Raw genomic sequence first — 13585 nt, 5'->3', positions numbered from 1 at the left:
TCATCATCATTTATTGCTTCTAGTGTACAGCTGCTTGTAGAAATTGTTTATATACTTTAAATGTACCTTAGTTATAAATATTTAATGATGCCAGGTCTGAAACTTGATATGAAAAGTTATGTCTATGAAACGAAGCTCAAATTTTAATCTCTGCTCCTGAAATAGGCCAGTTTAGGGTCTACTTTTTATTGTATGTGCTGTTTTTGGAGAGTGACCAGGAAAACAGATCAGCAATTTTCTGTTTCTTATATTTTCTAGTTGTTTTTCATGAAACTCATACAGATGCTCCATCTACGACACAAGGAGTCAGTTGCTCATTCCCAGACTGAACAATAATGTGTCTTCATTAACCATTAGCACACTGCATTAAGAAGCATCTCTGAGTTCTTTAACCATATTATAGCTTTACTACCTTCCATCATTTTCACTGACACTTCAATCTTTTTCTCTCAGATATTTATTTATTTATTTATGCTAATGAGTCCTTTTCTGGATGCTTTGAAGGGTTTTCCTTTAACAAAACCAGAATAGGCCTATTGCTATATATTTTTTAAAAATTCTAATGATTATAGTTTCTTAAATGAAAGATCTGTTGTCTTTTCCCAGCTTTAGAAAAATACTTGTTGGCATGTTTTTGCAGTGCTTCTGCAAAATTTCTTCTAGGATCTGCATATTTCATGTCCCATGTTGCTAAATATATGGGTTTGTTTGTGTTTTACATCTACTCTTGGGATCTTTTCTTCAAGCTAGGGTACTTCCTTTTGATGCCTCACTTCGCTAATCTATTTATCTTCAGTTAAGTTCTCTGATTCATTTTATTGATCACATTTTAAGTTGAGAAGTTAAATTTTTTTATAGATCGAGTTCTTCATCTGTACTGGTTTTGTTTGTTCATTCGTTTTAAGATTTAAGTTTTACCTACTTGTAAACTGTATTTGGCTATTTGTCCTCTACTGTCCTTTTCCTTTTCACTTTTCATTTGTTTAGTTCTTATATCTGCTTATGTTTGCATGAATGACAGACTCCTTGTGTGAAAAGCTTTGAATGATGTTACTGCTTCCGGAAGGTATTGTTCTTACGCCCTATGGTGACCAAGTGAAGACTGAGTTCTGAAGTTGGGAAACTCAGCCTCACTTTGGTTTTGCCTTCTTATGTGACAATGTAGTCATTTTGAGGTGTCTAACACAAAAGTTTGTTCATTGAGGGGCCTAAGTTCCGTTTTCCTTCCCAATCATGGTGGAACATCTGGGGATTTTGGATAGCCTTTCAGTTGCTGCTTTCTGCTTAGCACATCAGCTTCATAGCTTTTGGCCGTTCCCACATATCACATGGAAAGGTTTGAAAAGAAACTGTATGGGGAATGTCAATCTCGTTTCATAGTGAGCTTATCCTTCAAATTTCGCAACGTGTGCTGTTCTTCATATCTTCACATGGTCATTTGTTATTACTGTACATTACCCAGTCTAGATAGATAGTTGTAATCACATTATATTTCAATTAGATTGCTATATATTTAAATTAGAAATTCTCAGTTCATAATTTTCCATTATTTTAGTATCTCCCCAAAGCATGATAAAAATCTTTGTCTACAGTACAAAGAAATGCTTACCAAGTTCTGAACACTTCCTTGTTAAACATTTTATTAAGCAATTTCAAGTTTATTTCATACTGGAGGAAGATATAAACAGACACTGTAGTCATTAAACTACAGAGCAAGTGGTGTAGCAGAGATGGTGTTTCTGATTTTATAGATGAAAAAAAAATCAACACTAAAATACTTGAAAATAGAAAATTATAATGCAAACAATTCAAACTCTAGTCTGTTTAGAGATAAGCATTAACATTTTTCAAGTAAGAACATTTCTTTTTACTTTCAGTGAATGCGCACAGTGTCTGTTTATTAATTTAGTGTAATTCTAGAAATTCTACTTAAACATTTTTATCACTTTTCTCTTTGTAATGAATATTAGTTTTGCACTTTATTTTAAATATTGAAATTTATACATGATATTTTAATTTGGCAGAACGAAATACCAACTTCTCTTAAATTAAAAATTATAACAGTCTTAAATTACACTTTGTGGCTTTTAAAAGTTGATGTAACTATTTTATAAGTTTCTAAATAATTTTTCTTCTTTTTTTTTTTTTCCTGTGTTGTGTGCATGTGTTCCAAGGCCAAACTGTTTTCAAATAGTAGTTCAGCACTTTAGTGAAGAACATTACATCTTTTACTTTGCAGGAGAAACTCCAGAACAAGCAGAGGTAAGATCACTTTTTCCTAAACTATTAATATCTTTGTATTAGCCTAATTTTCCTTATTAACTTGCATACAGAACTACCATAATACAGAATTATGAAAGCATGTCTAAAGTGTTAGCATTTTAGTAAATGAGTAACGCCATGTCAAAGTTTTTGTTAATAGTTTTTAGCATTTTTTTCTTTTTAATACACATAGACGACATACACACAGACACATGTACAGTGAAGTGTTATGAGGTATGAAAATTGCCCTTTAAAATTGACCATTAAATACTCTATGAATTCAGTTGAAACTAATCATTTCATTACATTTCCATAAGTCAGTATAATCTAAAAGAAAGCCAGTTAGTTGTAATATTTCAGAGTATTTAACTGTATTTTGTACAAATATGGCTGTTTTCTGAGGAAACTCTGAAAAATAAATTAGATCAAAAAATGAACGTAAGTGTCTGGGAATAGAACTTTATCTGCCAGGCCTAGATATGAACCAAATGACCATAATACTTTAGATCCTAAGTAGGCCCTTTGACTTAAAATTTTTGTTTTTTGTTTCACTCTGGTAGGACAGAAAGAAATTATAATGTAGTATATTTTGAGAGTAGGACTTGCAGAGTATGAATGGCAAATAATAAATATAAAAAAGATAATTTGATAATTGCATAAACTCATGTCTGTTTGTTTCTAATGCTTTGTTTCTGTTTTTGTTTTTTGTGAGCGTAGGATTGGATGAAAGGTCTGCAAGCATTTTGCAGTTTACGGAAAAGTAGCCCAGGGACATCTAATAAACGCCTTCGTCAGGTGAAACTTCATTTTGTCTGACTTGTAATAGTTAATTTTCTTTTTACTTTGCTGGTTTTTCTATGCATGCTATTTTTTCCTAACATTTCTCAAGAGTAGAAAGGTTTTAGTCTTTCAGGTATTTTATAGCTTTGCTGTAAATGGATATTTCTAGGAATCTTGTTGAGTTTAACGTACTATTTTATTGTAAGTATATAAAATAGTTGTTTCTTTAGGTAACTAAATACTCTTTGTATTATAAAACCTGGGTTTTGTCCCAAGGACATTTAATTGTATTTGTGATTTAAGTATTCAATATACTGAAATTGTCATATATATTTGTACATGTAAAATCAGAGCTAATATCGTGAATCCCTTTGATATGTCAATTACTCTGCTGTGTGGCTATGGATTGTTCCCAATCATTAACATATAGTCTTCTACATTTATGAAAAAGGAGAGGCTCCGAGACTGACTTGTAGGAGGTTTCATAACTGATGTGGAGAAAGCAATAGTAGATGGTCATGTCTGGCACCCAAACTGGTGATAAGATAGTTTCTTGGAATTACTGTCGTTTTTGAAATGTCAAAAGATAAAATTGGTGTCTTAGAATACCTTAACCATGAGACTCTTACTAGAATAGTGAAATCTTAATGTAAGCATATGGTTGCTTATACTGTATATTACATATAAGCATGTTTATTCCATTTGTAGTTTTCATTTGGATGATGGTAGTTGATTAGCAAAGCTTATGTTTTCTTTTAAATATTAAGGAAAAAAGTCTTTTATTTTTTAATTTAAAAGCCTCATATACAGGTCTTGAAATCTTGGATATGAATTTTTGTGTTCTCTTTAGGTCAGCAGCCTTGTTTTACATATTGAAGAAGCCCATAAACTACCAGTAAAACACTTTACTAATCCATATTGTAACATCTACTTGAATAGCGTCCAAGTAGCAAAAACTCATGCAAGGGAGGGGCAAAACCCAGTATGGTCAGAGGAGTTTGTCTTTGAGTAAGTCATATCTTGTCATATTCAATCAGTTTTTACAATCATAATTACATTTTCCTCCTACTGTTTATATATAAATTATCTGTTTAAGTTTCTATTGTTTTCTAGGTATTTTAATAGTATTTTCTCTTAGCTTCTTTCATATTTAAATTACTCAAAAACAATAACAAAATGCTTTCTGTATTTCCTAATTTTGTTTTAATGAATTATTAATGTTGTTTTAGATCTAACACACTGAACTTTTAAAAAATAAATAAGGTAGTTTGATACTAGAACATTTTTCTAATTTTTTTTCCTCGCTTCTTTAGTGATCTTCCTCCTGACATCAATAGATTTGAAATCACACTTAGTAATAAAACAAAGAAAAGCAAAGATCCAGATATCTGTAAGTTGAATATGAAGTTTTCTAAAGTAATAAAAGCATATTGTATATATTTTTAGAATTTATAATGTGTCAAAATGGAAGTGAAAAACATGCTATATAATAGTTTGCGTCTAAATATTGTTCTGAAGAGACTGTGAAGGAGAGTAAAAACAAAATGACTAAAGTGTATGTAAGTCCTTACAACTTAAAATATACAAATACCCACTTTCCTGTTCCCAAAGAACAAGATGAGAAAATGGTAGTGGTGATTACTTTTTTATTCTCTTTACTTTTTTAGTGTTCCTCATTTCCTACACCTCACATAGTAAAGGTACTGTTAATACTAGAGCTGTAACTCAGTGGTAGAGTATTTGTCTAGCTTGACGAGGATTAAAACCTAAACCTGCAAAGATGAAGAAAAAAAAAAAAACATACACAGAAAATTTAGGTGCTTAATAGCAGATGCTCCGATCCTATTCTAAGCAGTACATTTCTTCCCACATTATTGATAGAATAGATAGATGACAGTGTGATCTAACGATTCACATCAGGGTGACTTAGGTTTATGTCTTCTTACAATTCAGGGTTTTAGGGTAAACAGTAATATGACAGATCAAATGACATGTACCTCTCTGAATAAAATGTTTAGTCTATAATTGCATACCTTTTTAAAAAAATGTGTTTCTCCATTACTTATATGATAACATTGCAGTAATGGCACAGAAAAATGTCATACTTTCTATTTGGATGTGGTCTTCATTCCTCTCCCTTGATAACTCACTAGCTAACTCAACACACTTTTCTGTTTGGAAGAGACTTTTAACTCTCCTAGGCTGATTTACTTATCCTTATGTCCAAAAGTACTATTCACTGTTGCAGCACTTGAACTGCATCCTCTTTGATAACTTAAGACGTTTTGCATACATGTCATTCATTAAGTCTTAATCATTTCTCAATCCCATGTTCCCATTCTACAACAAAATGCCACATAACAGGCCTTCAGTAAATGAAGAAAAAAAAGTTAAGTGTTGACTTTGTGAAAGTGTTGAAAACCTGCTTAATGGACAGCATTTAAAACTAGAGAAAAGGATTATCAAGAAAAGTTTATTATATGACTGTAGTGGTTTTCTAATACAGTAATTTGTTTTTTTCGTTGTAGTATTTATGCGTTGCCAGTTGAGCAGGTTACAGAAAGGACATGCAACAGATGAATGGTTTCTGCTAAGTTCCCATATACCACTAAAAGGTATTGAACCAGGATCTTTGCGTGTTCGAGCACGATATTCCATGGAAAAAATCATGCCAGAAGAAGAGTACAGTGAATTTAAAGAGGTATTGTTTACTAGTTTAATCATTTTTAATGATACTAAACAGAAATATTTACTATTTAATAAAAATCCATTAAGTTAAATAGTAACACCCTATATTAATGGCAGAGAAGTAGCCAGATGTAAAAAACACATACTGTGATTTTGATCTTAATGAGACTAGGAACATAAAGTCAATTTTTAACAATTGTATTCAATAGATATGTTTTTCAATTATATTTTCCCTTGGTCTTGTTGTGTACTTTCAGCAGTCTTTACTTATGTCACTTTTAGCTTATACTGCAAAAGGAACTTCATGTCGTCTATGCCTTATCACATGTATGTGGACAAGACCGAACACTACTGGCCAGCATCCTACTAAAGATATTTCTTCATGAAAAGCTTGAATCATTGTTGTTATGCACACTAAATGACAGAGAGATAAGTATGGAAGGTAATATATGTGTGATCAACAGTGGAGTAATATTTATCATATTACCTGAGTTTGTACTTAGTAACTCATGAGTAGAAGTCATAAAATACTAGTGTATTTTATTTCTATATTCTATATCAGTTCCAAGGCCACTGTAACATATTACTATGTTTTTCACAGATTCCTAATCTATTTTCTCCCAGCACTTTGATTTGGTGACAATCCTTGCCTTCTTTAACCATAAAAATTACAAAAATTAATTTGTCAAGGAGTAGATAAAGTGGTACATATTTTTCTATATCTGGTGACATTTGTAAAAGAAAGCATTTAATTGGGGCCTTGCTTGCAGTTTCAGAGATTTAATATTTTATCATTATGACAGTATTAAGCATGGTTAGCATGTAGGCAAACACTGTAGCAGTAGCCAAGAGCTATATCCTGATCTGAAGGCACAGAGAGAGACTCTAGGCTTAGTATGGGCTTTTGAAACCTCAAGCCCATCTCTAGTGACAACACTTCCTCCATAAGGGCAAACTTCCTAATCCTTCTAATCTTTTCAAATAGTGTCACCCCCGGTAAATAAGCATTCAAATATTTGAGCCTACGAGGACCATTCTTACTCAAACCACCACAGAGATGAAGTAATTTATTTTTGGTATGAAATCAGTAGAAAGTTTGTGTTTATCACAAACTGGTGTTCAACACACTGGAGAACTATTTTAAATCTTTTCATATGAACATGATGGTGTTTTTTTCTTCTCACTTATCATAGTCATGATTTAATTCACTCTTGAGATCAGATGAATTAATGCATGTTAACCCTAACATATGTATGTAAAAAGCACATTACTAAAGAAAATTAATTTCCAGAGTAGTTATATTAGTACATTTCTGTAAATACAATGAAACATCCATTTTTGTGTAGATGAAGCCACTACCCTATTTCGAGCTACAACACTTGCAAGTACCTTGATGGAGCAGTATATGAAAGCTACTGCCACACAATTTGTTCATCATGCTTTGAAAGACTCCATTTTAAAGATTATGGAAAGCAAGCAATCATGTGAGGTAAGAATTTATAGTTTTATTCTTTGCAGCAAATAGCATATTTTAATGAGAACTTTAAAAAAAATTACATCTTTAGGAAAGTACATCATTTCTGAAATTTATCAGTACAATTGTGTTCTCTAATATATAATCCACCTCTCCTTGAGCACATACAAAGCTCTTTGAGCATTTCTTTTATTATATTAATGACCAAGCATACTTCACTTTGAGAAAATGTGTATAACGACAATTGAACAATGTTGAGTATCTGTTATTGGAAAAAAAAGAAGTATTTTAAAACATTTGGATGATTTCATATATACAATAAAGTATCCTGGGAATGGAACCTAAGTCTTATGACTGAAGTTAATTTTACATGAATTCTTGGAGGCTTGTGTTATGGTTTGCACATCGTGTGAAGTTGGATATGGAATTTCCCACATGGATAATGCCATGTCAGCAGCCAAAGTCAAACTTCAAGAGGGCTTACCTTGAGTAATATGTTGTAACATCTTCTCCCTAGAGGTATTTCTGGGTTATTTTATAAAAGATGAAATAATCTTTTAAAGATGATTAAGGTTGCACTGTGAGCTTATAGGCAGCCCATACCATTGAGTAGAGTCACTCGTACATGACTGTTCTACTTCATGAATGCTACAGAGCAATTTCAAAGAAAGACAGTATACATTTTTAGGCTTGATATAGTGTCAATAAAATAAGGGAATTCTTTTCAACACTTGGAGCTGTAAAATGTTAATTCTGCCACAACAAAATGAGTGACTTAAGTTGAGGGTAATCCCATAATTACCCTTACTATGAAAGCTGACATAGCTTTCATATTTGTAGATAAATCTAGCAGACCAGAAGAGTTGGATGGTGGGGAAGAGGGTTGTACCTGAAGGGTCATGGTTTTACTTAATATATTGTGATTATTTTTCTTAGCCACTAAGTTGTACCTCATTAAAAACAGCTTTTCTTCTTATATAAATGGAACTGAGTAGTGCATATTCAGTTGAGAAACTAATTTTAGCAAACTTACTGCATTTGTATATGTGGAACAGGTAACAGCTTTGAAAACAACTGCTCATTTACCACAATTTACTTGAAAGTCAATCATCACAAAAAATAAATTTGTATTTCTCTTAGTTAAGTCCGTCAAAGTTAGAAAAAAATGAAGATGTGAACACTAATTTAGCACACCTATTGAGCATACTTTCAGAGCTTGTGGAGAAAATATTCATGGCTTCAGAAATACTTCCACCGTAAGTTGTCAAATTTTCGTTTTGTCTTTTAATGAATGACTTTTATTATCTTGGCATTATACTCAGACTTTTAGTCCTTAAAAAAGATGGATTATATTTAAGGAAAAGACAGTAAAAGAATGAGTAAAATAACTTAGAAGCTAGATAAAATTACAGGCATTGTGGCACATGTCTGTAATCCCAGTATTGGAGAGGTTGGGGCAAGAAGAGCATGAGTTTAGGCCAGCCTAAAAACATGTATTTACAAATTAGATTGTATGTTTTTGTGGACCAAGTAAGTCTGGCTTATATTTTAGCTTAAGGAGTGATTGACATGTCTCAAATCTGGGGACAGTATCTGGAAATTTAGTGGTTACTTCTTGCCTAACATTAGATTTCCAGCAAACAAAGAAGTTTAAATCTATTCTCATTTCTAATAACTTGTTTCATACTTTTCATTAACACAGAATTTACAACGCATTGAGCTAAGCATACTCGATTATGTTTCTACATACATCATTGAATGTTTTTCTCATTACTTTTGACAAAACCTTTTTTAGATGAGAAAGCCAAATGCATTAAAATATGGTATACAGTTTGGGTAAATTAAAATTTTAGTTGCTACTAGATTATGATGATGCTTACTTTCTGTATTGAGACATTTATGTTATTTTGGCAGGACACTGAGATATATCTATGGGTGTTTACAGAAATCAGTTCAGCATAAGTGGCCTACAAATAACACCATGAGAACAAGAGTCGTTAGGTAAGAGTCACTTCTTCATTTGTCATAGACATTGTATAGAATACACACTGATTTGTTTATGTAGGCAAAAATACAGAAACTTGTTGCTTGGAAAATACAGTAATTGAACCATCTGGATTTTAATTCATTTGTAGCATGTAGATCTCCAGCCTTGCCGTGTAATTCTGAAGCTTTGATTCAGTCTGCTCATAGTACATTAAGGACTGCTTTGGCATTCATTATCACTACCCAGTGAGGAAGCAGAGCTACAGAGATTACACTGTTTGCTTAAGTTATAAACTTAATTTCTAAAACCATCTAAAAATCTTGTTCAAACATTTTGGTAAGCATATCTCAGCTAGTACACAGTGACTAGAAATTTAATAGAAATACATCAAATACAGCAGTTTTCTAGTAATTATGGAAAATACACAGTACAGGTACAAATGTAAAATGAGTTTTAAAGACCTGTTTCTAATGTAAATTCTGTCAAGAGAATTCTACTTTTCTTACAGACAGAATGTCTAATAGTGCCCTAAGGGCACAGCTCAGTGGTGGAGTACTAGCTTAACACTAAGAGGTCCTGGACTTGATTCCTACCACTGAATAAAACAGCCGACCAAAACTCGTCAAGTAGCTGTGCCAAAACATAATGAAGAATTGTAGGAATGAAGAAAATGAAAAGCACAGTATTTCAGCAGCTGTGTGTGATGTACAATAAACTGTTCTCTGCTTTAAATACGTGTAACTGTTAAACTAATACAGCAGGGAGTCCTCTGGTTGGATTAACAATGACAGTGTACTTTAGAGGCTTTTGTGCCTGAGGTGAATTCTCTTCCTAGTCATCTTTAAATTGTGTAGTACCCATGTATTATTCAATTTAAAATCACCTTAAAATTTTAAAAATATTTTTTTCACTGAGATTTAGGTTTTTAGTTCCCAGATGCTACTAAAGTATCAAAATGTTTCAGAAAACCTTATGCAGGAACCTTCTTCACTATGGGGGAAATCATAATGTGAAGAGTTATTAATTGTTGTAAGTAATCTGTAGAAGGAGCATAAAAACTATGGGGAACCATGTATTCTTTAAGAAGTGAAATTGATCTTACATGACAACATATACAGAGTGGGATATCTATTGAAGCTTACATTAACTGCAGTTCTCAAAGTAAGACTGATGTCAGCCATAGCTGCTGTTGATAAGCCATGATAAGTTCTGTTATTTTGGAATTTAACAACTTTTAAAGAAAACTTTAAAATTTGTAGTATCAGCCAGGTGGTGGTGGCACACGCCTTTAATCCCAGCACTTAGGAGGCAGAGGCAGGTGGATTTCTGAGTTCGAGGCCAGCCTGGTCTACAAAGTGAGTTCCAGGACAGCCAGGGCTATACAGAAAAACCCTGTCACGAAAAACCAAAAAAAAAAAAAAAATGTAGTATCATTGAAAGCCTTTGAGTGTTTACTGAATACATTTTCATTGGTTCAGGTGTCACTTATAATGACAATGTATTAAACTGTTTATATAAGTTGTGAGCAGTTTTGATATGACCAACTTATTTTACTCTCATGGACTTTTTTGTTTGTTTAAATAAACTTTAAAAGACAGACAAGAGAGTGGATGATTTGAAACCTTACAGAATGTATCTATAAAAGGCTTATTTCACTCTTCATAATTTTACAGCAAATCTCAATGTTTTTAATAAACTGCTTCCTCTAGTAGAAAATGAATTACTAATCTACTATAAACAGGTAAGAGGTTTATGCGAAAATTTTCCAAAGTTAGTCTGTAAGTTTGCTTTATAAGTTTCTTAATAACTTCATTTAGGCTTCCCTATGTTGAGAGTAAATGTTATGGTTCTAAGTTTAAGTTTTTTGTTTATAATGTAAGTTTTCTAAAAAGAATTTTTTTTCCTTCAATTAGTGGTTTTGTTTTTCTACGCCTTATCTGCCCTGCTATCCTGAATCCACGGATGTTTAATATCATCTCAGGTACCTTTTAATATATCTTCAAATGAGAAAAAAAATCAGTATTTTCATATTTGATAAAAATACTTGCCTTTTAAATCAAATTAAAAAATTCAAGATACAAATAAAACACTCTTCCCTGCTTTGTCTTTTAGTATCTAAGATTTTTCTGACCTGTGACTCATTTTTTTATTTTAAAAAGTCTACATTGTAGTCACTTGAGCACATATATATATATATATGTGGGGGGGGGCATTTGCTTGTTATGGAGCATGTGTAGGGGTCAGAGGTCAGCTCTTGGGAGATGACTGTCTCTTTTCACCATTTGAATGCCTAGGATTGAAATCAGGACATCAAACTTGGTGGCAAGCACATTTACCACTCTTGCTGGCCTGCTGGCTCTGACAAGTGTTTGTAGGAGATTAGGAAGGACTCTTGTGTCCTTTGTCTACATCAGGTTACTGTAAGGTAAACTTTCTGCTAAGATCAGGTTAAAAATCTATGTGCAGCCACATTAGCAATCTGTGAACACTTACAAAGATAGCCCAAGATTCTTTTTAATAAGTTTGACTCCATTTTGCTTTTCACTCACTGTCCACAGGAAAAAATTTTAAGATTTGTAAGCTTAAGAAAAAGTATTGATGTTCATTACTCTGATGTTGTAATGAGTCCATTAACAAGAATAGAAGGAAACAGTCATTTTATGCTAATACTTTGAACCTCAAATCTGTATTAAAATTTATTTGAGGTGGAACTTCATTCTGGAATTCTGTAAACACAGAACTTAGGAGGCTAAGGTACAAAAAAACCCAAGGCAAACCTGGGCTTTGTAGCCAGACTATGTCACTAAATACAGTGGTAATGTATCTACAATGCCCATATGCATGAATGGTGAGTCTAAGAGTCCCCTTGATCTTAAAATCAAAAGGAAGACCATATATTTTTTCAATATTATTATGTTTATACTCACATTCCTGCAATTTTTATTAATACTAAGGTGATTGAAATCATGCATATTAAGAATAAAAGACTGGGTGTAATGGTTCAGTGTTTAAGAACATACATGCTCTTACAGAGAACCTGAATTCACTTCCGAACACCCATGGCAGGTGGCTCACAACCACTTATGACTCCATCTCCAAGGGATCAGACACTGGTCTTGGTTCTGTGGGTAGCTGCACTCATTTGTACATACCCACACCAAAGTACACATAACTTTTTAAAAATTAAAAGGATTAGAATTTTTTGAGCGCTCTATCTAAACATTGGCCTTAAACTGGCACTTAAATACAAAACAGTGAGTCAAAATGTTAATAGTTGCTGGCTGAGAATGTAACTAAGCTGGTGGAACTAAGCTGGCAGAGTATACATGAGGCCCTGGGTTCAACCCCTTGTACCTGATAAAACTCAGGTAAGAAAATAGCAATGAGATCAGAAACTCAAGGTTGTCCATGGACATGGGTGGTGCCTTAATTGTCAGTTTCTGTTTGGTAGCTACAAATACTTTTCATTTACATTCCATTTTCTCTGTTCTACAAGGAACTATTTCATGAACTCAAAAACTGATGTATAAAGTGAACTAGTAGCCTGCAAATAATGTTGGGAACAGGGAATTGCTAAGATTGCAAAATGCTCCCCTATGTGGGTTGAATTAGCTTTGGGCACTGTCTGAAAGTTTTTAGAGTGAGAGTCTTCTTAGCAATAAAGCAGCTTTTTGAAGTATTCTGAAATATCAGCCAGTTGGAAATTACTCAAGTTTAGTTTCCTTTTCACAAAACAAGAAGCACTGATAAGTAAGTTCAATTTTCCCTTTTAATTCAAGTTCTTTTGAATTAAGTGATATATTTTCAAGGACTATTGTGAGTATATTCTGAATGAAGGATTGTTGGCACTTTTAATATTTCTTTAGTGTTAATACTAAGTGTTTGACCATTTATCTGAAAGTAACCTCTGGAGTCGGTGTCATTGGCTGTACCCAATTTTCTTCTAGATTCCCCATCTCCTATTGCTGCAAGAACACTGACATTAGTGGCTAAATCTGTGCAGAATTTAGCAAATCTTGTGGAATTTGGAGCTAAGGTAAACATATTTTGATAATTAAATTAATAACATTTTAAATGGAAATTCAAATTCACAATGAATATATACCAGATCTTCAAAACATTATTGGAATGATATAGTTAGCTGCTTTTGTGACTTAGTATATGACATATTTCTTCACAAATTCACATGTACATACCACTAGTCAGTATGCAGTCCTTTAACTGATGTTCAGATGTAACAAGTATTCTTTACACTTCCATTCAGACTTGTCCTAAACTTTGGGGTATGGTTAATAAAAATACACATTTCAGGCTTTTGTCATATATCCCATTTTTGGTTATTATTATTTCTTGCCAGATTCTTTTTTTTCTCAAAAGATTTATTCACTTTTATG

The 13585-nt window shown here is 32.7% G+C and overlaps 1 protein-coding gene across 1 annotated transcript in view; it reads left to right on the top strand.

Moving 5' to 3' along the window:
- The window catches only part of Rasa1 (RAS p21 protein activator 1), an 82336-nt gene that overhangs the window by 60747 nt on the left and 8004 nt on the right, over nucleotides 1-13585 (top strand). Inside the window, exons 12-22 of the mRNA XM_021180504.2 lie at nucleotides 2175-2262; nucleotides 2980-3057; nucleotides 3893-4050; nucleotides 4356-4432; nucleotides 5571-5743; nucleotides 6013-6172; nucleotides 7077-7219; nucleotides 8345-8460; nucleotides 9119-9205; nucleotides 11105-11172; nucleotides 13139-13227. Of these exons, the coding sequence (XP_021036163.1) occupies nucleotides 2175-2262; nucleotides 2980-3057; nucleotides 3893-4050; nucleotides 4356-4432; nucleotides 5571-5743; nucleotides 6013-6172; nucleotides 7077-7219; nucleotides 8345-8460; nucleotides 9119-9205; nucleotides 11105-11172; nucleotides 13139-13227 (1237 nt within the window). The remainder of the gene's footprint in view (nucleotides 1-2174; nucleotides 2263-2979; nucleotides 3058-3892; nucleotides 4051-4355; nucleotides 4433-5570; nucleotides 5744-6012; nucleotides 6173-7076; nucleotides 7220-8344; nucleotides 8461-9118; nucleotides 9206-11104; nucleotides 11173-13138; nucleotides 13228-13585) is intronic.

The sequence above is a fragment of the Mus caroli genome, chromosome 13 (assembly GCF_900094665.2).
Source record: "Mus caroli chromosome 13, CAROLI_EIJ_v1.1, whole genome shotgun sequence".
Taxonomy (NCBI): domain Eukaryota; kingdom Metazoa; phylum Chordata; class Mammalia; order Rodentia; family Muridae; genus Mus; species Mus caroli.
This window is presented reverse-complemented; position numbering and strand designations above follow the sequence as displayed.